The sequence below is a fragment of the Xyrauchen texanus genome, chromosome 6 (genome assembly GCF_025860055.1).
Source record: "Xyrauchen texanus isolate HMW12.3.18 chromosome 6, RBS_HiC_50CHRs, whole genome shotgun sequence".
NCBI lineage: Eukaryota > Metazoa > Chordata > Actinopteri > Cypriniformes > Catostomidae > Xyrauchen > Xyrauchen texanus.
In genome coordinates this window covers 4258423-4284609 of record NC_068281.1, presented here as the reverse complement: position 1 = coordinate 4284609, position 26187 = coordinate 4258423, and the positions used below count along the sequence as shown (strand labels likewise).

General features: G+C 38.6%; 1 protein-coding gene and 1 long non-coding RNA gene across 2 annotated transcripts in view; one reads left to right on the top strand and one right to left on the bottom strand.

Moving 5' to 3' along the window:
* Positions 1–9585, bottom strand: part of LOC127644529 (guanine nucleotide-binding protein G(q) subunit alpha) — a 58056-nt gene extending 48471 nt beyond the window's left edge. Inside the window, exon 1 of the mRNA XM_052127727.1 lies at positions 8995–9585. Within this exon, the coding sequence (XP_051983687.1) occupies positions 8995–9130 (136 nt within the window). The 5' untranslated portion in view covers positions 9131–9585. The remainder of the gene's footprint in view (positions 1–8994) is intronic.
* Positions 9586–10157: 572 nt separating this feature from the next.
* Positions 10158–26187, top strand: part of LOC127644543 (uncharacterized) — a 43070-nt gene continuing 27040 nt past the window's right edge. Inside the window, exons 1-2 of the long non-coding RNA XR_007970672.1 lie at positions 10158–10219; positions 10752–10940. This is a non-coding gene — a long non-coding RNA (uncharacterized LOC127644543). The remainder of the gene's footprint in view (positions 10220–10751; positions 10941–26187) is intronic.

Below are 26187 nucleotides of genomic sequence, written 5' to 3'. Positions count from 1 at the left end.
AAATTATACAAAGAAATCGAGCAACGCGACAAACTCTCCAATTACAATGACTGCTGTCACTCACTGCGGGTTTACACTGTTCGAGATCTGCTTTTCGACGCGAGCTCAGTGACTCTCCGCACAAAGTTCTGCACTCTCATGAATACTCTCATTAAAAACAAAGCTGTCTAATCAGCATAACTAAATTATTTTCACCGCGTCTATGCCTTGATTATAACAGGAGCGTTTTAGTTTTGTCGTGTTGCTCATTTGCAGTATATTTAACATCTACGTTCAAAGCGAGCGGTGCAATATGCAATGAATCCAAAATAATTACAAAGTGCTTTTCGCTCTTGTTCTACAGCTTCTTTTTAAGTGTCAGGTGATGTTTCTACTGTATTAATTTTTGTGTGCCGTGCGAACAGAGCTAGAAAATAAAGCAAGCATCTGAGCATTCAGACGATTTAAAACTTGCGCATTAGGATCAGTTGTCATTACAGATAGGACAGAGGACTAATCTAAGCGGCTCTGATTGGCCATTGCCGTTTCATGGCTCAACGGACATGTTAGGGATTGGTTAGAATACTCAACTGCTGCAAAAACATGTTGTAAATAAAAACCATTGATGCAACAGGAGCAGACTTAAAATGAACACTGTAATCGTCAGTTTTCATGATTACACAATCGTGACAGCCGTAATCGTGATTAGTTTTTTGATTAATTGTGCAGCCCTACTAGAAAGCAAATCAAGTCCTTTGATGATGCTATGGCACGTTCACAGCAGATTTACTCTTGCAAACACGGGAGCGGGATGTGACAATATGCATAGAGGTTTCCTTCAGCGTAAAACTCTACCCTGTGAATTCGTATAGTGAAAAGGATCCAAACATCACAGATTGACATCTTAGCTCAAAACAAAGAATACAAACTTGAACTAACCTTTGCAATCTAGTAGATCAACATGGTATGTCCTACTCTAGTTGTCCTGGCCTTTGGAGACCACAAAATGCATGACATTAAATGCTCATTAGTTTACCAAAATTCGCTTTGCATTCAAAATTAACCGGTTCATCTATCACATTATAAATAGCATAACATTTACAACGAATGGCTCTTCAGATTTCAGTTCAAGAGGTAACATCTGCATGACAACTGTCAGAAATCTGTTTCTTGAAGGATGACAACAATATCGATCACATTACTATGGCTCTAAGCACAGACATACAGTACTGTGCAAAAGTCTTAGGCACATAAGATGTTTCCCAAAAGCATTTGTCTTAAGATGGTTATTTATATCTTCAGCTTTAGTGTGTCAATAGGAAATATAAATGTTAGACACCCAAACATTACTAAAGATTAGAATAGAAGAACAGGGAGCCCTGCAACAGATGTCATGGCCCCCACAAAGCCCCCCACTGAACATCAGTGTCAGTCTGAGATTACATAAAGAGACAGAAGTAACTGAAACAGCCTAAATGGACAGAAGAAATGTGGCGAATTCTCCAAGAAGCTTGGAACATCCTATTTGCCAACAACCAAGAAAAACTGTGTCCAGGTGTACCTTGGAGATTTGATGCTGTTTTAAAGGCAAATGTGGTCACATCGAATATTGATTTTAGCTTTTTTATGTTTAGTGGACTTTGTATGACATTAAGTGATAAATGAAAACTATTTTTGAAGACATCCTCACTGTGCATCATTTTTCACAAGTGTCTAAAACTTTTGCACAGTACTGTATAATCAGCAGGCAATTTATCAAATGTATTTTAAAATAAAAGAGCACTAAGTCCAGTGGCGAGCGGTGACTTTTTCAACAGTTTATGCTGTGTGACATCCCGATCCGCCCAACCTAGGGTGACCAAACGTCCTGTTTTACCAGGACATGTCCTGTTTTCACGTCCTGTCTTGGCCATCTTTTTTTTGTCTTTGTATGGATAGAAAATTGTTTTTACAAAATACTATCTATCAGAGGCATAGCCTACTTTAAATGTATTGAAATTAACAAGGCATCTTTGAGTAAAATTCGAGTATCATTTGAGTATCTCATTGCCGGGCCGAGTGTCCTGGTTCTTTGTAATCAAAATATGGTCACCCTAGCCCAACCCCCATGACAAATCCAAACGCAGCTGGCGAACAATATGCATCGCATAGGACAAAATCAGAGACGAAAAATAAGAAACACCATGGCAGGTGTAGATATTATTATTTTATTAGATGAAATTCATTCTCCAATCATTCTTCGTGAAATCAACTTATTCCTTTTCTTAGAAGCGTTCGCACATTTTAAAAGCCAGCAGGGTAAAGCCTATACTAGCTAATATCTTTGGTGTATCAAAGTGCCAACTGCTGCTTAAAGTGTATTTTCACAAACTGATTTGTCTGAGGAAAAACATGGAAACATACAGCTATAGTTTACTTAGTTAATTTGATTTAGTTTGGCATCAGCTGCATTTAGGCAATTTTCTGTAATCGAAATCTGGCAACAGTACCTTGTTTTTCCGCTTGGGCGAGCAATTTGGGTACAGCTTTTCTAGCACATTAAATGTTCTACATGCAAACCAACCAATGAAAATGCGGAACAATGACACTGATTCATAGCAATAGAGCATAGGCGCCAAAGCTTCTGTCGACCCTCTCGCCTGAATCCCTCCGTAACTGAAACAGATTGCAGAAAACTACCATCGTATGGCTGTGGAATAATTTGAGGACAAAGACATAATGTACATATTTCCAACTATTTATTATGTTAAGATTTATGTTGCATCTCAAATGACAATTAAATTTATATTAATGTTAATACTAATAAGTAAATCCCCTCACTCATTCTCTCGAATGGCTCGGGTATGCAGAGCATTCGCAGCTTATATAGTCCACACACCATTGCTAGTCACCTCAGTAGGGGAACAGTTAAAATGTTTGTACTCCTAATTTAAACCAAAGCATCCAGAATGCTTACTTTTCCAATATGCAGAGCAGTGAAAATAGGAGAAAACGCTGTCCCAGTACATTTCAGCAGCAAGCACAAGTCACTAGTCTAGCCTTCTTTTTTACATTCTAAAAGAATGATGGCAGAAGTCAACGTTTCCAAATTCTACATGTCACAGAATTTCTATAGGTCGAGAGTAAATTTGCTCTTTGTTTACATCCAGATGACTGCATTAAAATTAGTTTGAGAAACAGATTGAGAAATAGGCTATTAATGCTTTTCCATTCTGTGTCCATCAACTTTCATGAATCACCAAAGGACTTTTGACAAATGGAATAGGGGTTTTCCTGGCCAGACAGCATCATTAGCTTGTGGTTAAACATGCAACTATGAGATCCAAATACATGGTTGTCAAAACAGCTACATGAATATCCTCAAGAGCAAAAATAATGGTAAACAAAAACCCTAGATGACCATATATATATATATGTTTTTGTTGTTTTGTTTTTTTCACCAAAACCAGCAAAATCACAGCTTACAGCTGGATTTCATATACAAAATATGAAATACTGGACCATAAAAGCTCATCCTTCACATGCAAGTGATTATTTAACTAATAACAAGGGCTGGACAATACAGCTAAACAACTCAATACATTCAGCCAATATTTTATATACATCTCAGGGCCTGAAATTCATTTCTGAAAATTAGGTGAATTCCCTCCTCACACGGCTCATATGGGGGGAACCTTTGCAAGGTAACAAAAAAGACTTAAAGAGCCATTTGTTTCTAAACTGATACATTAAGGAGCCAAATGGCTGTTTTTAGTCACCAAAAGGAAGACAGATGATAACCCATTAATCGGAGGTTTAATAAACAGTATATATAGTCGAGAAGATACGTTTGCATTCCCAAAAATGTTCACACCCCTTTCATATTTTATACAAATATAAGAGATAAGATTTTTTTTTATTTATTACTGCTCTTCAGAATCTACATTACTGTATGCATACTATACTTTCTGTAAAGAGCGACAGTGTTACTTACTAGGACATTACATTTTGTACAAGTCATGTAATTTAGTGTGTGAGCACAACAACAAACTGCTGCGGAGCGTGAGAAGTGAGCGCCCGTTTGTTCATGTTTATGGCATGAGCATCCACCACTGACTCCGCAACATCTGCCCAACGGACGACACGTAACAAATTATGTTCCATGAAAATGTCAAAGATGATTGCGATGTATGTATTTGAAAGTAGGCCAATAGGCTATCAGATGTTATTAATAAAACAACAAGAACTCTTGCGGGGGCATTTTTTGCCACCACATTTTGCATTTAGGAGCATTTTTGCCCAGAGCCCCTGAGCAAGGATGGAGAGATGGAGATGAGAGATGTAATAGGTGTGTAAGTGTCTCTCTTCACATGCAGTCAAATGTGCTGCATTATGACTAATAATGGAGAGGCAAGTTACGGAAGTCGTCAAAACTATAGATCGCTCAACGCTTGCAATGTTAACAGCTTTGTTGATTATAAACAGGACCGTTAGTTTTATCATGTCGCTCACTAATGGAGACAAAGAATAACACCATTTGCATGTCGAATTAACAGGTTTAGAAAAGTTTATACATATTGAACATCAGTTCAGTAGCTCTGTGCTCCCTCACCGCACGTGCTCACACAAAACTCAAACACTCAACACTCTGTTGACAGCTGCAGATGAGAGAGAGATAGAGTTACAGTTTGATAAAACTACAAGTTTATTGATTTGCTCATCTGTATCTATTGGTTTACTAATTCGCAGCTGCACTGTAAAGACAAAAAAAGCATACTGGAATTTCCCAAACTATGAACGTCGAACTTGTGGGAATGATTAAAATTGTCCGTTATGCCCGCAATCCCATGCCAAATTTCAGGCCCTGTATCTTAATATTTATGTATTTACTATGAAATTGTTTTAAGGAATCATTACAACCAAACAGCCATTGACTGTAGCCACTTAAGATTCATTATGTGTAATGCAAGAAATACAATACACAAAAAAGTACAATATTGTAAGTTTAAAATAATCAAAACTTGTTTTTCCACATACATTTTTGCTAAATATATGGAGTGGTGGTGGTGTAGTGGTCTAAAGCACTAAACTGTTAAACAGAAGGTCGCTGGTTCGATCCCCACAGTCCACCACCATTGTGTCCTTGAGCAAGGCACTTAACTCCAGGTTGCTCTGGGGGGATTGTCCCTGTAATAAGGGCTCTGTAAGTCACTTTGGATAAAAGCATCTGCCAAATGCATAAATGTAAATGTAAATAAACACAAGGAATATCTCAACTACTCAATTTAGTAAAAAGAATATAGGAATTCATTCATTCATTGAAGCAGAGAGATTGAATTGATTAAAAAAAAAAAAAACACACCTTATAACATCTCAACACTCATACTTGGAAGTCAGAAGACAAGAACAGATCACAAAATTAATCTAAAAGGCCCAGGTATACTTTTTTCCATAACCCTTAAAGGATCATGGTCAGTCGACTACATTGCCTTTCAAAATATTATCTTTTGACAACGAATAAACAACACGTACGACGGCGTGTACAGAACATGCGGAAATTTGACTATATTTGCGTCATGCATACTGTGTGTGGAGGAGTCAGCAATGCGGACAACTAAAGTATCATTTGGCATTATGAACTTAAATGGCCAAAAAAAAAAAAAAAAAGCATTTTAAATCGCCAGCTAATTCATCACAAATGTATCTGTGAATATTCAATATTTTGCCCAGCCATTCTCATACCAACAAGGCATACCAACAACTCATACCAAACTAGTCTGGAGAGGCTGGTTGAAAGGTATAGTTCACCCAAAAATGAAAATTCTCTCATTATTCACTTACCTTGGTGGCATCCCAGATCTGTAGGACTGTCTTCCTTCAGCAGAACACAAATTAAGATTTTTAGAAGGCAGAGCTCTGTGAGGTTCTTATAATGCAAGTAAAACGGTGCCAGCACTTTTGACGGTCCAAAACTCACATTTAGGCAGCATAAAAGTAATCCACACTACTCCAGTCGATCAGTGAATGACTTTTGAAGCGAATCGATAGGTTTATGTAGGAAACATTCAAATGTTTTTAACTTTAAATTGGCACTTCAAAGTGCCGGCACCTGTTTACTTGCATTATAAAGACCCGACGAAGCACTATTTTCCTCTAAAAATCTTCATTTGTGTTCTGCTGACAGTCATACAGATCTGGGACGGCATCAGAGTAAGTGAATAATGAGAGAATTTTCATTTTTGGGTGAACCATTCCTTTAAACCAAGGAAGTAATGGTAACAGTAATGGAAGCAAATATGTGTTCACAAAGCCTATTAAGGACTTGGCTAATCCAGACTAGCCAAGATTTATCCAGAGTTAGGCTTACAGTTTTAACTTATTTAGGATCTGCCTTTTAATACTTCCTTTGGTGGAACAGGGATAGTGGGAATGAGACCGATGTATTATTTTATAACAGTTAAAGGTCAAGCTCTTGTATTTTCTCAGAGGTCATAGAGTCATATAGGAGCCACAGGAGGTTATAGTGAGGCACTTATAAAAGTAGTTAATGGGGCCAATTTTGGAGGGTTTAAAAGGCAAAAAATGTAATCTTATTATTTTACATAAGCTCTTACATTAATTCATCTTTTAAAACATGTGTATAATTTGAGTTAAGTTGTTTAAATAGTCGTTTTAGGGTTTTAGTGTTTACGGCTTAAGTCATCATGGCATGAAGGATATACAGTAGCTTTAAGACTCGGTCACATTTACCTTTCAATGGCAAAATTCTGCAGGTGAAAGCAGCGTGGGCGGACATTGAGAGCCTGCAAAACCAGCAAAACGTAACTGTCAAGTAGTCTCGATTTAAATCTAACGCCATACTGCACTTAATACTCAAAAAAAACAAAAAAACGTACCACTTCTTCAGGATTGTCAGTGTTCAGAGTAGCTGTTAGTGATGGGAAGTCCGATTCATTTCTGCGAACTGTTTTTTTCTGACCATTCGCTCCATGAACAGGTTCTTTTACGTCACCACGTAATGACTTCACTAGTACGTAATTTGGTGGTGGCGTAGTGGACTAAAGCACATAACTGTTAATCAGAAGGTCACTGGTTCGATCCCCACAGCCACCACCATTGTGTCCTTGAGCAAGGCACTTAACTCCAGGTTGTTCCGGGGGGACTGTCCCTGTAATAAGTGCACTGTAAGTTGCTTTGGATAAAAGCGTCTGCCAAATGCATAAATGTAAAATGTATGTAGTAATAAATGGGGTGTTTTCCCTTATGGCATCTATTTCATATGCAAGAGTACAATCAACTATCCAACTTCCATTATAAATGTTTAAGCAACTGGACCGCATTTCAGCAAGGAATTTCACAGATGACCAAAACTCACACTTCTGTTTGTCTCTCCCTATCTGTCTTCCTCATCGGCATACGTTATGATCCATTTTTTTATGGTTTCCAAGCGGAAAAGCAGTCCTGACTGATAGGAAATTAATGAAGGCTGTCCGTGGAAGATATCACCGCCTAACCAACTCACAGAGTCATGGAACTATCACATCTCACACTTGCAACCAAACCTCACAGCCTGATAAAGCAACCCAATTTTCCTTCCTTGGGAGTTACCAGAGCCCAATGTGCATAGCTCTCACACCCTCATAAGGCAATAACTGTCCACCATTTTGAGATAATTCAACCCAGTAATAAATGCTAAAATTCCAACAGTGACCCAAATTTGAAAGGTGGCACAGATATGTGCACGTTGAGTGATGTTTTACAGCCATTTATGGCTGATACTTGGGTGCTAATTGATTTTAATTATCAAGGGAGAAACATGATCTGAATAGTGAACAGCAGAACTGCACTGAAAGATTGCATCTTCACTTCCATCGCTCAAGCGCAATAGCTAATCATTCAGCTGACAGTGAACTAAACCCTACAATTTTAATACTACGACCCGACATGATGAATTAATCTACTTTTACCTCACTGTTACAAACCACACCAGTGTTGGATGTAATGCATTACTAGTAATTAAACTTCTAAGGGATTACTCCAAATTTGTCAGTAATGTAATTAGTTACTTCTGATGTAATTGGGTTAATTACTGTATAGACTATAGAACAATAGTGAATTTAAAATTGAATGTAACGTTACATTTATGTTTTCTAATTGAATGCAGCCTCCTTAAATTCTTAGGGCGAGTTCACGAATAATTTATTTGATTTCATGTGATTTATATGAAAGAATTAAAAGAACAATTGCATGTCTATCCTTGTATTTTCATCTGGTCGATGCCGATAAGTGTTTTAGAATGTAATTAGTAATAAATAATGTGATTACTTTTCATACAGAGTAATTAGTACAGTAATCTAATTACACTAGATGTAATTAGTAGTTAGTAATAAATTACTTTTCAGGGTAACTTACCCAAAACTGCTCGACACCAAGTAGGCTAATGTACTGTACATCATTCAAAGCAACTCTTAGTCTTGATAGCACATTTGCATCTATGTACTTGCAGGCAACATATCCCACATCCTTATTTCTAGTGGCATGCAAATCTGATAGGTTGACTCATTAAGGATAAATTCAATTGACAGCTATAAAAAAAAAAACGTCACCTAATACACCAGGCAGTCACTAATGCAGAGTAGGAAAATTTCTCACACAATTTCAGCGACATAAGCATGACTCTGGCATACACAGCAATGTACATGCAATTGTACACGTAAACATAAGACAGCATGTTGTGATTTGTGTGGTGTTGCGTGCAAGGCCCTGTCCGCGGAGGCAAACGCCTTAGCATGATGGCTAACGTTGATAGCCCACAAACTGTGGTTAGATATAAATACAATAGCCACAAAAATAAAGCACACACTACTAATCAACACACCGATAACGCGTTGGCAGTGTGTTCGGTACACCCTAAGTCACCGTTTAAAACCACGGTGAGACCTGTCGACTGGCTGGTGTTGTGTGTGTGTGTGTGTGTGTGTGTGTGTGTGTGTGTGAGTGAGTTTAAAGGTGGCGGTAAAGCGGAGGTACTCGTACCGAGCAGGAGCAGCTTCAACTCCCGCCTCGCGTCGCGCTTGTCCCGACGGAGCTGCTTATCGATCTCGGCGTTGATTCGTTTCGACTCCTTGGCCTCTTCGCTCAGGCAACAGGCCATCATCGACTCTAAAGTCATCCCCACTGCTTATCTGTACACAGCCCGGCCTCGTCGGGGGCTTCAAAAAACGAGAAAAAAGAAAAACCCCAAAAACATCACTCAGTCCAGGTGTTCGTTGAAAAAGGGGGTAAAAATGAAATTAGTCCCCCCCACCCTCCTCCCCAATCCTCCACCTAGGAGGAAAAATATTGAGGGAAAATTAAAAGGGAGGCGTGCTGGTTTCAGTCCTCTCGCGGTGATCGCGAGCCTCTACCCGCGTGCGGACCGCGGCACATCACAGAGGTATGAAAGGAAGAAAAAACGCGGAGGTGAGGAGAGGAGGTGGTGGTCCGGGAGCCTTATCTGTCAAATGATAATGAAAAATCCAGGGCAAACTATCCTCGCTTACGTGCGACACTCCCAGCACCGCAACAGCTCGGCTCGACACCAACACGGGTCCCGGTGAAAACGGGACAGAGCACTTTGTCGCGACATCCACTTTTCCTCTTTTATTTTTTTCCTTCCCTCTTTCCAGCCCTGTCCACCCCTTTTAATCAGAACAAATAACTCGCTGCCCGATTGCACAAACAAAGTTATTGTAAAATAATATTCCTGTTATCTTATTTTATACCTTGAAAGTCCCCAGTCTCAATTCTTAAAGATAAAAGTAATTTAGGGAGGAAAATAAAAATCCAGTTGCCTTTAAAAAATTGATTATGACACTTTTTGTAGATGACAGCGTCTCTTTGTAAATGCCCAAGAAAAAAAAAAATTGTTGTGTTGTTTTGTACCGGGGAAGCTCTCAATTCAATACTTGTGGCTAATATAACGTAGAAAATAATAAAAAAAATTAAAAAGAAGTCCCGTTACCTTTAAAAATGTATTATGCCACTTTTAATTTTTCAGAAGACAACAGCGTCTCCTACAGATCAGCGCGAGAACGCCATAGCGTGATGATTGACAGGGAACAAAGGCTCGAGCGCGAGAAAGAGGCGGGAACTGTGCTGTTCTCTGGAGGAGGATAACAGGAACTGTCATGTTTGGTCGACTGTAAAAGTCAGTCAGGCATTCAGAAAGTGCTCACTGCCCGGGGTGTGTCGCTTCCTTCTGAAGGAATAGTGTGGACTGGTAAATTGTTTTTACTTCCGCTTAAGTTTCACCTTAAATAACTGAAAGAATGAATGCACATTAGCACAGTAGATATTTCTTTCGTAAATTAGATTTTCTTTCTGGCTGGCATCTAGTTGGCACTTTATATATTACATGTTAAAATGCTTAAAAGGATAGTTCACCCCCAAATTAATACAAGTAAGCTCAATCGGCTGCATTTGTGGTTTAATGCGTGAACACGCAAAGTGTAAAATATTGGAGGTGGGTGTTGGTAAGTTTGGAGGAGTACTACAAGGATGATTAATCAATTAGAACATTAAATCCAGCTCACAGTCCTTTTATTTGTTCCAGCAACATAATTAGACATCTCATAAAGAGGTTGAATATGTTTTATTGTTGTCGGGAGTTCTTAGAAATCATTAGGAGATATTGGAAGGAAGTGGCTTGGAAATAATTGGTGTCTGAATAAGGGAACGGGATACAATAAAGCTACTCTGGATAAATCAGCTAACATACAGGAATTAATGCCAAGGCTCTGGCCAACCCGTAGGTGAGGGAGGTGGCCAAAGCTCTGGCGGAACCACGGGTAAGGGTTGAAGCAGAGGCCAAGTCTCTGGAAGGAACACAGGCGAGGAATGAGGATGCAACTGCTCCGATGGCACCATATGTGAGGAACGAGGAGGCAGCCATGGCTCCGATGGGATGCAAGGCGAAGAACTAACCTCCAGCAGCACTACAGGTGAGGGATGTGGCAGTTCCCAGGAGACCCCAGGCAAAGGCTCAGCAGGAAGCTGAACTGCTTTCCTTCCTTCAGCATATGTTAAGGAAGTCTGTGAGAGCGGAGTAGGAACTGAAGTAATACAGTGAAACAATTCCAATGATACACCAAATCAACTTCTTGCATAGTTAACCATAAAAGGCACATTAGAAACTAGAAATTAACTTACAAAAGGAAAAGGAGATGAACTCACCCGCACTACATAGAGCACTCCAAATGGAGAGTCCATCATGGCCGCCAGACATGCAAACCCGCTCCCTTCATATGAAAATCAGTCTACATGCTTTAATAGGCAACCTAGGAAGTCTAGGAAGGGCTTATTTTGTAAGTTGCGTTACAAGCCGTTCACACATTGGCAAAAAAAATGGCAAACATTACATGAAAATGGTTAAAAATTGCACCTTTAAGCTACAAATGTACTTTAAAGGGATTGTTCACCCAAAAATGAAAATTCTAATGATTTACTCATCCTCCTGGCATCCCAGATGTTTATGACTCTCTTGCTTCTGCAGAACACAAATTAAAAAATGTTTTAAAGAATATTTTAGCACTGTAGGTCCTCACAATGGAAGTAAATAGGTGCCAAAATTGTGAAGCTCCAAAATCCACATAAAGGGAGCATAAAAGTCATCCATACGACTCCAGTGGTTAAATCCATGTGTTCAGACATGATATGATAGGTGTGGGTGAGAAACCGATGTCCCGTTCCATTTTTCGCTGTACCCGCTGGTGCTACTACTGCCAACAACACAATAAATGGTTTAGAAAGTTTGTTTCGACGTGTCCGGTATCAAACAGTAAAGACATTTTAAAAATTCATGGATGGAACTGTGTACTTACGCTTTTGATCTTATCTAAGTGTTTTAACTTCCTCATCCTTCAATAATAATTCCTTAGCAAAGCCTGAATCATATTATGCCTGATTCAAAAGCAATCACACTGATACGAGTGGACAAAATATAGTCCAAAAACAATGAAGACACACATCCAGTTTCCAGTATCATCCTGCACTGAAATGTACATCACTGGAAACTCATCAAAACTGTCCAAGACGTTCATCTAGTGTGTGTTTACATACACCAATAATTAAAAATAGCGCAGATGGGCATTGTTCCAAAATAGTTGGGCCATACTAGGCCTGTTTGTCCTGCGCTCTCTCTCTCTCTCTCTCTCTCTCTCTCTCTCTCTCTCTCTCTCTCTCTCTCTCTCTCTTTCTCTTTCTCTTTCTTTGAGTATGAACTGAGCCCCAGTGGGTGGTGCCAAAAGTGCGATGATGTAAAGTAGGTGTTGATGCTGTAGATGTGGTCTACATCACAATATTATGGAAGTAGAGAACAAGGCGTTTTGGCAGCTTGGTTTCAATATTTCTTTTAATGCATTGGGAATTTAGTTTTGAGTTCCGAAATTCACTGTATGTTTTTAAAGTAGAAAGATTATTTGTCAAAATATCAAGGAAAATTACCCTACAAAATAAATAAAATCCTAAAAGTAGTTTACTCTTCAATCAAAATCCCCAAAATAATCAGAAAAATCAAGATCGAGGGACTTTTAACCATAAACGAGCCTGAAATACATCAGGCTCTCTTATTTTGAAATGACCGAGACTTTGTTACAATGTAGATGTCAGCAGAGTTACACCACCAGACAATACATTTTTTAACTTACAAATTATAACTTTGATTTTTATATGTATTTTTGTCTCGTCCCTCATTTATTTAACCCTCCTGTTGTCTTAAGAAACTGCATCCTCCATTTGTCCTTTGGGTCATTTTTTGACCCTATTGAAATCCATTAAAAATGCATCAATTCTTGATTAGTGTACAACACCACTAAAGACCCCCCTCAAAATGGGCCCAATTTGCATGCCCATTGCAGCAAATCCATTCCTTCCCACTAATGTCAAAACAATTTGTTGCAGTGTTACTGTGTTTCTGACAGCAGAGGGCACCAAATGTTTATGTTGTACGTAGTTCTCTTCTTGTGCACTTGTTTCTTCAAACAAAAGAAGGCCCTGCTTGACTGCAAATGCTCTTTGTGGTCTTCTCCATAGATGGTGAACCATGGATACAAAACTTTGCTGATAATTAAGACATCTTGAGAAAAATATAATTTCTTGCACATGCACATCATTAGATATTTCTCATTGTCCAAAACTAAACTTTATTTTCAATGCTATCAGAACTGGACAAATTGCTTTACATATCAGCTTTCCTGCAGTGCAATGAAAGTGCATGGCTGTCAAGCTCCAAATAGGACTAATTTAGCATTTCATTGGCTCTGCACCGTAACAATAAAGTTTTTTACTCCTTTCACTCTAGATGCATTATGCTGTGAACATGCAAACAAAAGCTATGAATAACAGGCACGGCAAGAGAAGTGGCTTCACTGTTGCAGTCACTGGCAGCTCATTAGCAAACACATGGCCAAACTGTCCCCATGCAGCACTGTTCTGCAATGGTGAGACCTAAGAGACATCTTTCTGCCTTTGGTAAAAAGTATTTGACTGGTCCTAATTTCTTTGTTTGCAACCACTTAACATTTAAATTTAACACTCCTCATTAACTAAATCTTTAATGGCAAAAGGATCTCTTTTTTTATACAATCTTTGAGGAATTCTTTAATTAAAGTGACAGCTTAGACAAAAATGAAAATGCTATTACCATTTATTCACCCTGATGTTGTTGTAATATGGGTTCGGAACAAAATGAGGTGAGTAAATGAAGATAGAAATGTTACTGTTGGGTAAACTATCATTAACTATTTCTTTAGTGATTTCTGCCCATTTATTACAATCAAGAAGTATTCTCTACTAAAATTAAAGACTGAAAATGGCATGGCGGTACAGAATAGAAGCTGTATTGATCTTTGTTTTGATGTAGAAGGTCTCGCCCTGGATTTATGTGCTTTAAACTGGATCTGAGCTGGGAGCGGCAAGATCACTTTATACCCGCCAGAGCTCTGCCAAGCCTCTGTTTCCAATAGCAACCATATATGTGCAGCTCAAACAGCGACTAGAGAGTTCCACGGGGAAAGCAGAAGTTTCTTTCGGCATCTGATTGCACAGCGGGAAGTTTGTGATCTTACCACCCGACCAGCAGTAGAATGCGCCAAATGCGAGGGATGGGCATCTCTGACACTCACAGTCAACAACTTGAATGCTTAAAAGGAGGGTTTACAAAAAATTTAAATTCTGTCATCATATAATCACCCTCATATCACTTCACTATGCACTGTATGTTGTCATATTTCCGGAAGAACAAAAAAATTGTCACGGTAGCTCGTTTGCATACAGTGAAAGTGTATGGCGCTCACAAATGAGAAAAAACCCACTCATGCGCCCCTCACTCCATGCCAGTGGAAACTTATGGTATGCAGCTAAAAAGATCACAGGATCATTTATGAGAAGGGGTGATCCAGGTAACTGAAGTATTATTATTAAGACGTCAATCCTGCTTTCTAACCATTGTACACTTGATATGAGCACTTAACCCCATGTTCTGCATGGGTGCTTCCCCTATAATTAGTTTACTGTCAGTGGATTTGATTCAAAAATAAAAAAAGTGTTTGCTTACTGGAACAAATAAAAATTGTCTACTGTACTCCCAAGTCTCTATTATATTCTGTTTCCATGATTTGGCTCAGGTGCCTCCCTCAATGTAAGTCTATGGGATTTTATGTCCATTTTATCCAGCATGAACTCATGAAAATTACGTTACTGTGGCAACATTTTTGCAAAATGATATTACATGGTCATTACAAGTATCGAAGCAGTTCCGAGGTGAAATGTCCTCTGAGTGACGCTAAAGGAGATTCAAATTTTCTTCCAAACAGATGAGGTTTTTAAGGTTAATACTCTATCGACTTTTAAATCAGCAAGATTTGGGAAGATCTCCCTTCCCCAAACAACGGTGAACTTGCTAAGTTTTCCCTCATTAAAAAAGTTTAACTCCTAAAGACATGAATTGTAATTTTGCAATATATGTAGGAAAACATGAGCACTCACATGAAATGAAGACTCCAGTCATACCAGTAACATCATGAAAGCTGTTTTATTCTACATTGTGTCCGCACATGGGGGCTGCCATGTTAGAATCACATGGCCAGCCGAAGACTGCTCACTTAATCTCAGTAACCATCCTGTTATTTGACACTTTCACTCATTGATTAAATTAATCATGGCTGACTGTAAATACATCTTTTTTACAATGGCATCTTAAACTAAAAACGATTGATTTTAAATGATGCTGCATCCACACCACTAGGTGTCACTTTAAGTTCAAGACGACACGAAGACAATAGTTACTGAGTTCACCTATAACCTAACCGATAGTGTCAGATAAACCAAATGCGACTTGAAAAACGGATGATTTGCATGCTCTTCAGGACTTGAACCCAAGGCCTTTGCATCGCAAGTGTAACACTCGATTAGTTGAGGTACCACACAGTTTCTATGGCTGTCAGTTGGTGGCTCGTACAGACCCAACACTTACAGTGCAGTATTCATATATTACAGTATATATTATTAAATAAGTATGATAGAAGTATTATATTAATATATACATATTATTTACTTTGAATATTTTTAGTATTTTAAAGATTCAAGGATTGCAAAATTATCTGCAAAAATAAAGGGAATGTTGTGGAACACTTGCTTCTGTTTCACACATGACAAATAAAAGAATGAGCACAAGCTGGTCCTGAATTAATTATTTAATTAATGAACAATTAAACGTTTTTTACTCTGTGCTTGTGCATTGTGGGATTTAAATTTATCCAAGTGGCTTGTGTGTTTTGACTAAGTTCACAAAAATGAGCTCAGATCCATTTAAATATTCAATGACCATTTCTGGTGATGCCAGAAGGTGGTGACAAATGAGTTGAGTGACTAACTGATGAAATGTGTTAGTCACTGAATCAACGATCAAAAGAGAATCTGAATCCTTTAGACTTTAGTAGACGTTTTAAGCATTATACAAACAAAGCAAAACTATCATTTCCTACAGTTTGTGAGCTGCTGAGCATGACTATAATAATACATTTGACAAAATAATATTCTTATAATGATTATGATGAGCTTCAATAACGTCCGTACATTTTTATGTTTTAAAAAAGTGTCTACATATCTATTCACTTCAGTAAAATACCTGAGTTCTAAGAACACAGCAGATCTATCTTTTGTCCTACAGTTTGTCAACAGCACACCAACGTATAGGTAAAAAACTGGAGCTGATATTATAAATAGCTTTACATATTTAACACAGGTTTAGTAATCTGCTTAAATTGGTAAAAAGAACCGATCAAACTTTTTACAAACATAATGTAAAAAGCATAACTTAATGAAGACTTGTGCGCTGATATAAACTCCATTTACAATGTGTGCTTAAAAGAAGGATTGTCCTTTGTTTCGTTTTTCTGTGGTGCAGTTCACGTAATGCTGCCAATCAAGAACGATATGCAGATAAATAACTCTTATTTGTGTGTTCCTCATCTCTAGATTATTAATTTAGATCAACATCAATGCGACTTTGTTGAAATGAATGAAGCCTCGTTACATTTACATTTATGCATTTGGCAGACGCTTTTATCCAAAGCGACTTAAAGTGCAATTATTACAGGGACAATCCCCCCGGAGCAACCTGGAGTTAAGTGCCTTTCTCAAGGACACAATGGTGGTGGCTGTGGGGTTCGAACCAGCGACCTTCTGATTACCAGATTACCAGTTATGTGCTTTAGACTACTACACCACCATCACTCTAACGTTGATTAGACTATCTGACAGCCTAATACGTAAGTGTTGTTTCGGCTCATGAAATTCACCTGTGATTGGCTGGATGGTCACTTAATCAGCCCTAAGTAACGAAACGCAAAGAATACTGTATACTAAACCACCATTTGGACTGGTGGTGGGGTGGAGTGGTGTGGCGTAGTGGGCTAATGCACTCAACTGGTTAGCAGAAGGTTGCTGGTTCGATCCCCACCATTGTGTCCTTGAGCAAGGCACTTAACTCCAGGTTGCTCCGGGGGGATTGTCCCTGTAATAAGTGCTCTGTAAGTCGCTTTGGATAAAAGCGTCTGCCAAATGCATAAATGTAAATATAAATGTTTAGCTAGGAAAAGTGCGGGGGACAAAAATCTCATTTTTAAATAGTGCGGGGGACGTGTCCCCATGTCTCTTGCGGTTGCTATGCCCTTGCCTAAAGTCCTCAATATCTTGTATTGTTGATATCATGATTACTGAGACAGATCCCACACCACCACATAGACCTAAAAACCATTTGAAACTCGTAGCTTACATTACTTGACAATTAACTTTTCATCCATGCTTTATTTTTTAATAGAAAAACAGTCAAAAGCACGAGCTTATGAAACATATTTTCCGAAAGATTCCTGCCTGCGTGTTTTTGACAAGTTCACTGTTATCTTACGCATAGAGAGCTGGGTAGCTGAGGTCCTGTGGTGAAGGAAAGCAGATGGATATCTTTTGTGTCTTGCCTTCTTTAAACCTGAGTCATTAATTAAGACCTCTTTCCTTCTACATCAGAGTCACAGATTGAAACTAACCAAGAGAGCCTCTGCAATTAAGTTGCACAGATTCAATTAGACGAGTGATTAATTGGCAGGGAGGAAATTTAAATAGGAATGACTGCAAAGGCACAGCAGTCTGTCTAGAAACACGTCTCATATTGTTGAGGATGAGACATCACTGAACTAATTGTCCAGCAACAGGACGGTGAAAGGTTACAGTCTCAATCAGAAATTAAACTAAACTAAATAAGAAAAAGAAGTTTGTCTGAAATGAATTCAATTATATAAAGTTGTTACACAAAATATAAATGGGTTCTCTTAAATAACTATGTAAACTCCACTCTAATACTAAATAACTGAAATTTGTAAATCCCAAAAAAGTAGATAAATTAGTCAAGCTGATGCACAGCTGATCATGACGTCTACCAATACAATTGACCCTTCGCTAAGCTCTGTCCCCCTTGGTAACGGTCCCTTTCTCTGACAAGCTCTGCAGAACTCCCCATTGGAATGAATGGGAGATTGCCATGAATGACGCAGTTTTTGGCTAAATATTCTCATACACGGAATGGATCATATTTTTACGTGGGCTGGTATGAAGAGTGACATTGTAATGCATATTTATATGAAGTTTTTTTGCTAAATAAATAGTTAAATTACACAGTAATTTGATAAAATTTTGGAAACTGTGAATCAGAATCAAGGCAAACGATTATTACAGTCACTTGAAAAGAGAAAAACTTTATTCAATAGCATTTACACATAAAATAACATCTACGCTATCGCGTTTATTATGACTTGAATCAATATATAAATTAATTAATAAAACTGCAAGACAAAGGAAACTAGAGTTTTTACATTTTCTAAATAAAACTTGAGTGGCCACGGTGTAACTATGTGGTTGCTAAGGTGTTTTTAATGGTTTTAGCCCATTGCTAAGCAGTTGCTTGCTGGTTGCTTTGTGGTACAAGTCAAAAGCGTCCACCCCTAAGTCTCTATAATATTCTGGTCCCTATTTGGCATGGGCTTCTCCTACATTGCAAGTCTGTGAGGTTTTTTCCCCACCCATGTTATCATCTAGCAGGCAAAAATCTTAAGTCTGATCACTTAGATGAGTAATAGCACATTGCTCCTCAACAAACCACATGATTTGAAGTATCACTTATGTTTGTAGCACAAATGGTGCTGGACCAGTAATGCAGCAAACTTTAATACTCTGTTCAAATACCTAATTCTAGGAATTAGCTATATTCTTGCCTTAGCCAACACCAATGGCATCTGTTGTGTTTCTTCAAACTTCATTGTCAAAGTTGTTTTCTATGACCATGGAGCTGATTATCCACAAGGATTAGTCATACCTACAAATAGAAACAGCATAATTACAGAGATTGTGAGAAAGCAACAGGCACAGGATGAACAAAAGTATGTTTTACAGAAACAGGGAGAAACTAGCACATACTGTATAGCCTACTCAAAGGAAGGAGAATAAATACCCATTCACCTGAAAACGGCCTAATTTCTCTGTCCTTTAAAAATGTAGCATACCGTTTTTCTTTTCTAAATTACGCTGTACTTCCCCCAATTTCAATTGGAAATGTCTTCTTTGCTCAGAGGAAATGTTGCTTTTTCAAAGCTCAGGAGTGTTTTTATCTATATCAACAGTGTTTCATTTGTTTCTAGAAAACAATACCTTTTATGAATCAGAGTAGACACAAATGAGACCATTTCTGACATAATGTGTATGGCATAGCTCAGATAATTTTGTCTTGGAAGAATTTAATGAGAAATCTGAACATAGTTTGAGGCATTGTTGAGATCTCTACTGAGACTAGGAGACTCTTGTGAGATTACTAGGGTATTTTCCCTCTAAAGATATGCCAAGATAGAAGAGTTCAGGACAGAAGTTTAATCTCTATTCAAATAAGCATCTAGTTCATACAGTATTTAAATATCTGATTTTTATTGCAGACTTTGGTATCTTAGGAAGTCTGAGCACAGTTTGAGGGATTTGTGAAACTCTAGAGGATACACATATTCCACAAATGTCTCCATGTGATCTCTATGTAATCTCAACGCTGTCTAGGATAACTATTTGAGACATTTACTTGAAAACCATTGCTTGGATAATATGGTCATGAAATGTGTTAATATTGAAATGTCTGTTTTTGTATTGCAGACTTTGGTGTCTTGGCAATCTGAGCATGGTTTAAGACATTGTTGAGATCTCTTCTGAAATATTTAGAGAGAAACATGTGAGATTACTGGGGTCTGTTTCTCGGGGAAAAACATTGCACAAATTTCTCCATTCATGCTCCATTTATTCTACAGTGTTGCTGACTGGAAGAAAAGACAGAAATATAAAAGACATCTTAAAGCGATGTTTTTTCTTTTGGGTGGTGTTGACTAGTTAGTAGATGTTCTCCTGTGTAAGATGTTGAGGGTGATGTGAGATTTGAAATAAGCCCTGTCATGTCCTGTTCATTCAGCATTGCACCTCATTAATTCTTGCTGTTTTCTGTCCTACTCCATAATGTCATCTCAAAGTCTTACTATTAATCCTCCAACAACTGGAACTCAAGCGATTATTTTTGCAGCAACATCATTTGAACATTATGGTTTGTAATAACCTAAACATTCTGCACTGATTTCAGAGACTCTGAAGAAACTTTACAGCTATTTACCATCGTAAATCACCATTACTGCAAATTACTCTGCAAAAATCATACTCAGCCCACAGTGGGAGGTGTGAGTTGGTGAAATGTGATATAGTTTGTTATTTCTCCCTTTGTTATTGTCGCTCTAGGGCACACACTGAGCACAGATATTGACAGTCGCTACAACGACCGATTTAAAGTGCTGGTTTTGAAATGCTTTGTTACATCCACAGCTGCACTGTGCATGTAATGAATGAATCATTCGTGACTAAAGTTGCATTTCCAAGCAGCTTTGTTTCCCTAATTGACTTCATGCTGGAGTGCGCCATCACCTGCCGGCTTCAGTACACGGGGTCAGTCTGTGATTTTCAATTCGGCATTGACCAAACAAAACTTTTCAAAGGAGAGGAGCTTGTAGTTTACAGAGCCAAGTTCATTGGTTTGAACTAGTGCTTTCCTTTGTGAGGTGGCATTTAGAAGGATTGATCCCTCCATAAGTCAGCCACGCAAGAAAGGACCATATTATTGAGATGGTATTACACAACAGAGTCCCATGAGCTCAAGAAATCCATCGCAAAGGTTTTAATCATGTGCAACATGTGCTTTGACATCCACCTAGAGACTCGGTATTGCAAGCCCTTTCCACCTTTAATCACGTGCATGATAAGAATGATTTCAACAGCTGAATTACAACTATTATATTTTCTTTTAAATCTGTCATTTTGTTTTTAAGTAGTGGCTAATGAATGCTAATGTTAATTTCAGATATCTGTATTGTAATTGTAACTACATTCAGAAAAATATTTTAGGCTATTTTTAAGATTTACACATTTCATTTTCATAAAAAAATCCATGATTTTCATATTGTGTCATTTTTTTTTCTCCAATTTTCTCCCCAATTTGGAAAGCCCAATTCCCACTCTAAGTCCTCGTGGTGGCGTAGTGACTCACCTCAATCCGGGTGGCGGAGGACGAATCTCAGTTGCCTCCGAGTCTGAGACCGTCAATCCGTGCATGTTATCGTGTGGCTTGTTGAGCACGTTACCACGGAGACGTAGCACATGTGGAGGCTCTCGCTATTCCCCATGTTGTGTCATTTTTAACTAAATTAAATGAATGTAAAATATGTATTATTAGTATTATTACTATTATTAGTATACAAATATTATTAACATATTTAGTTTTTTTATTATTTTATTTGGTTGAAGATTACTTTATTCAGTTTGATGGGATTTTGTGGGAAGCATGAGCTTCGTGTCCTTTCATTGACAGTGGGTGTTAGATCACCTGGGTATTAAAGATCGCTGTTTTGGGTGATCCAATTACCAAGTGGATTGTGCTAAATATAGGTTTAAAAGAGTCCAAAATGTTTTGTGATATGATCAGACTGCATTAGCTTTTGGGTGAAATAGCATGTGTCAATCCTAATCCGTAGCCTGACAAACACACCTCTAAAAAATGTAACTATGCGTCACGTCTATGCAGACGTGCTGTGATTGATCCACTTAAGATCTATGCACAGAGACCCTCGCCCAGGATGATTACAAAAATATCTAAGGTAGCATCGCATTTTCTCTAAGATTACTTTTAAGATCTATGCATTATTTGACACTGTATTGGGTTAGTTTTAATTGGGGGTATCTACTGTTTTTATGTGCAGTTACAAGCGAAAACACACACACACAAAAAAAAAATAACTTGTAAACTTTGTGTTTTCACTGCTTTTACTCACTGCACTTCTGTGAGTCTGTGTCTGTGAGTGAAACATGCTTGTTGAATTCGAGACCTTTCCAATCTGTTTGACGTTTCGTATCAATTAATAAATTCTGTTAATTACTTAAAAAGCTTTGAATGGTCTAGCTCCTCAGTAAGCGACCTTATATTACTCTATAATCCATCATGTTCAGTCCCAAATTCTGGCCTGCTAATTATGCCTAGAATAACAAAATCCACAAAAGGAGGTAGATCCTTTTCCTATTTGGCTCCTGAAATATGGAACAGCCTTCCTAGCAGTGTATGGGACTCAGGCACACTCTCTCGGTTTAAGTCTAGGCTAAAGACTCATCAATCTGCTGGAAGCCAGAAACACTTCTCACATTTTAGGACTCTGCTATAAAGTGACTGGCATCAATGCTAATATTTTACAATTTACAATTTGTTTCCCTGTCTCAACCTTGTGATACATATCCTGAGGTTACAAGAGCCTTCCAGATCCAGCTCCAGTCCTGCCTGATGTCCTACTCCCACCACTATTTGTTGCTGAGCGATGACTACTAAATCCAGCCTGTGCCAAAATTTACATCACTTCATTCTACTACAATAGACTTCACAGAGGATGAACTCTAACTCCAACCGAAAAACATATGATACTTTACTGGCCACTACCCAAACTACCCAAACCTTGGACTTATTGACTTCACCAGAAATGAACTGCCACAAACTTCCAGCCGGACTGTGATGCCACTCACTGACCTCTGCCTGAATCATCTTGGTCAAAGAATGGACTACATTCTCTCTTAAAATAAAATTAATAGGCAATAAATTATCTTCCATCTGAAGCCTTCATCAGCCAAATAACAAAGAACACTTCATTTACATGCACTTCCACAGTCAATTTAGGATGGACTTCAAAGACTTAGGGGGCTTTCACACTTGGTTCGATTGCCTGTTCCGAACCCGAGTTCGATTGCTCCCCCCTCCCCCCTGCCCCCGATGGACTGTGTTCACATTATATATTTGTATCCGAACCGCGGTACGCTTGCGTCATCAAGCTGCAGCTGGTGCGTAATCGTGTTGCTTGATAACCGCGAAATGAAAAGGCGTCAAAATCCAATGAATAGACTTTCTCGGTTCACATTTGTTCTTCTTTTTTTTAACCTTTGGTTTTGTTTTCAACATCAAGATACAGAAACACACTTGCGTCTGTCTGCCGCAAAAATACTGAAATCGTTCAAAAGACAGCGGGCTGTCCGCCGAAGACAATTTTTGCGAAGGCAAGCAGAAATCATCTCTCTGCTTGCAGTGCGTGTGCGTCAATCCCGCTTTTCGTCAAGGTAAGTGTATAAACACACACACACACACACACGAAAGTAAACCCTTTCCGCTCATTTTGAAAGTGACGCGTGTGAGACTGACGACCACATTATACGTCATCAATAGCGGTTCACTTCCGTGGTTTGGTTCGATTGCGTTCATATCAGCAGCGAACCGTACTGGAGTTCACATGAACCGTACCCCAGACCACCTTTTTAAGCGGACCCGAGTACGGTTCGCGGGTGCGCACCCGAGTTCGGAAGACAGCGTTCACATAATCCAAACGAACCAAACTCTGACGTCATTCGAACCGGGGTGCGCACCAAAAGTGCTAGTGTGAAAGCCCCCTTAGTCATTTATTTTACAGTTCATACAAAATCCTTTAGTTTAAACATTGGCCACAAACATCTACTCAGTTTACTAATTTAAACCATGACTTGTATTATACATAGATAACTAATGTTAGCATTAAATTCATGCTTTTTAGCCAGAGTGGAACTGGCCACCCCTGTGAGTCTGGTTTCCCCCGAGGTTATTTTTCTCCATCATGACTACGTCTATGGTGTTTTGTGTTCCTTGCCACAGTTGCCTTTGGGTTCCTCACTGGGGGGCATAATCTTCAACCCTTTGTTATAATTTTTTGTTACAGCACAAAAACATTGTTTGTTGTTCAAACAATGTGTGTTATGAAAAGCGCTATACAAATAAAAATGACTTTATCCGAAGCGACTTACAAATGAGTAGCATAAGCAATTTGTCATAGAAAGGTCAACGATATCAACAGTTTTACACTGCCGAGTTCCAATGGTAGCTAGAGAAGTTTAGAAGCTAGAGCAGACCTTAGCGTCTCACAAGTGTGTGTAACAGGGGTCAGCTGGAAGATAGCTGTGCAGTGTGTAAACCTCACTCTCCTGACCTCAAGAGGTGCACTAGCGACTGATGCTAGAGGCGGTAACCTTTAGCCTCCTTGTTAGCACACGTACCTCTCATGCTGGAGACGCCGGTTCGATTTCCGCTCGGAACAGGTCGACCAGGGCTGGTTACAATGGTGCTGTGACCCAGATGGGAGTGAGGTTTAGGGGGGTGAGTGTAACAGGAGCCAGCTGGTAGATAGCTGTGTTGTGTGTAAACCTCACTCTCCTGACCAGAGAGGTGCTCTAGCGTCTGACGCTTTAGCCTCCTTGTTAGCACACGCGCCTCTCATGCTGGAGACGCTGGTTCGATTCCCACTCGGAACCGACCAGGGCCGGTTACATGTGTACGCTAGAAACCTTTTGGCAATATGCACTTGGTGCGAGCTGGCTGCGACAGACTAGTCACAGACTTAAAACATCAAAGGGCACGAACTTCAGTCTTGTGTACTTGGCTTTAACTGCAAAGGCATCCTTTGATCATAGAATGCTTATTGCAAAGAGAGAGAAAGGTGGGCGTAAAGTTAATGAGAGACCGTCTGAATAAACTGGACTTTGAATTAACTTGCTCGAAAGACCTTTCACACCTACTTAAATATTCTCTTGTTAAAAAAATTCTTGTTAGAGATTTCTTGGCTTTATTAAGGGTGCTGGTAACCAGATGGCACAAAAAGTCATGCCGAAACCATGGGAAGGATGATTTGTGTGCTTCAATATGCAAAAGCAGGCAGAGGGTGAGAAAAAAAAAGTTTTAAAGGTGATGTGCATACTTTTGTGGTTAAAATATTTTCTCCTAGCCCAATTTAATGTGTGGAATCTATAAGTAAACTGGTCTGATAAGTGTAAACACTCTATGGTGCTCCATTAAACGTCAACTCTAAATGTTGCTCATCTTGTTTTTACCAATGAGGTCTGTAATATCTGGAGAAAGCCATCCATTCGAATCCCCATTCACCTCAGTGGCGGTTGCTCAGCTGGCCCAAACCGTCACTTCAGAAAAAGTCCACAGGAAAATTACATCCTGACAACTTCGATTGGCTGATGGCACAACAAGAACACATATATTCCCAAGCTCTTCACAAGCGACTATCATGCACTGTGACATTAAAGCTTTGCAGACAATTTTATGCTTTTAAGAGCCCTTCAAAAAATGTGACGCAAGAAAAACATCTTTTAAAATAAAATTAAAATGTGCTATTTAAATGTTCAAGGAGAAAAAAATTGTTTTCAATAGAATGCACGGCTACTTTTAAATGGTTGTCAATGGAGAAAGATACTTTTGCCCACAGAAATTTTAGTTGAGTTGTAACAGACAAATAAGGTTGACTAAGATGATAAACATGAGAAATATTAAAAAAATCTAGTTTTATCAAATTTGCAGCAATGTAATATTTGTGCCCATGGTGGAAGCTTAATATATTTTTTTGAAAAACATTTACAGCATTTTCTACAAAATAAAATTATAAATGTCACAACTTTAAGAATATCAAGTGGTTTAACCAAGTTAAAGGTATTCAAATACTTTCCTTGAACACACAAACACACACACACACACTTTCCTTTTTTCTTTGTACAAATTTCATGAATTTTTGTCATTTTCATAGCACTACTCCATTTAATGTGAACTAACCCTTTCCTAAAAATGCCCAAATCTTTTTAAACTTCACACATAGTTATTAGGGTCTAGAGGGGTCCTCTCTGTTTTATAATTTTTATTTTTAAAGAAATTATAATAAAAGATTGTTCCAAACTAATTACACCAACATTTATTTTTTTCAAGAATTTCAGCTTTAAATGAGAATTTGAATGAGACATTGTGGCAAACCAGCCAAATCTTGAGCCCCTGAGCCCTACATACGGCACCTACCCAACCAATGGCGTGAGTTTGAGGTGGAATTATCTGTTTGTTCGACCAACAGCAACAGATGTGGGAAGTGTTCAGGAAACCTGTTTAAAAACAGCCGCTATTTTCACATTTCAGTCGATTTAGAAATCCCGGTCTGGCATTTATAAAAACCCTTTCAGGGGTAAGGATGTGTAAGATATTTGGTTAAATTGCCCTCATTCTCACACCATTATATGTAA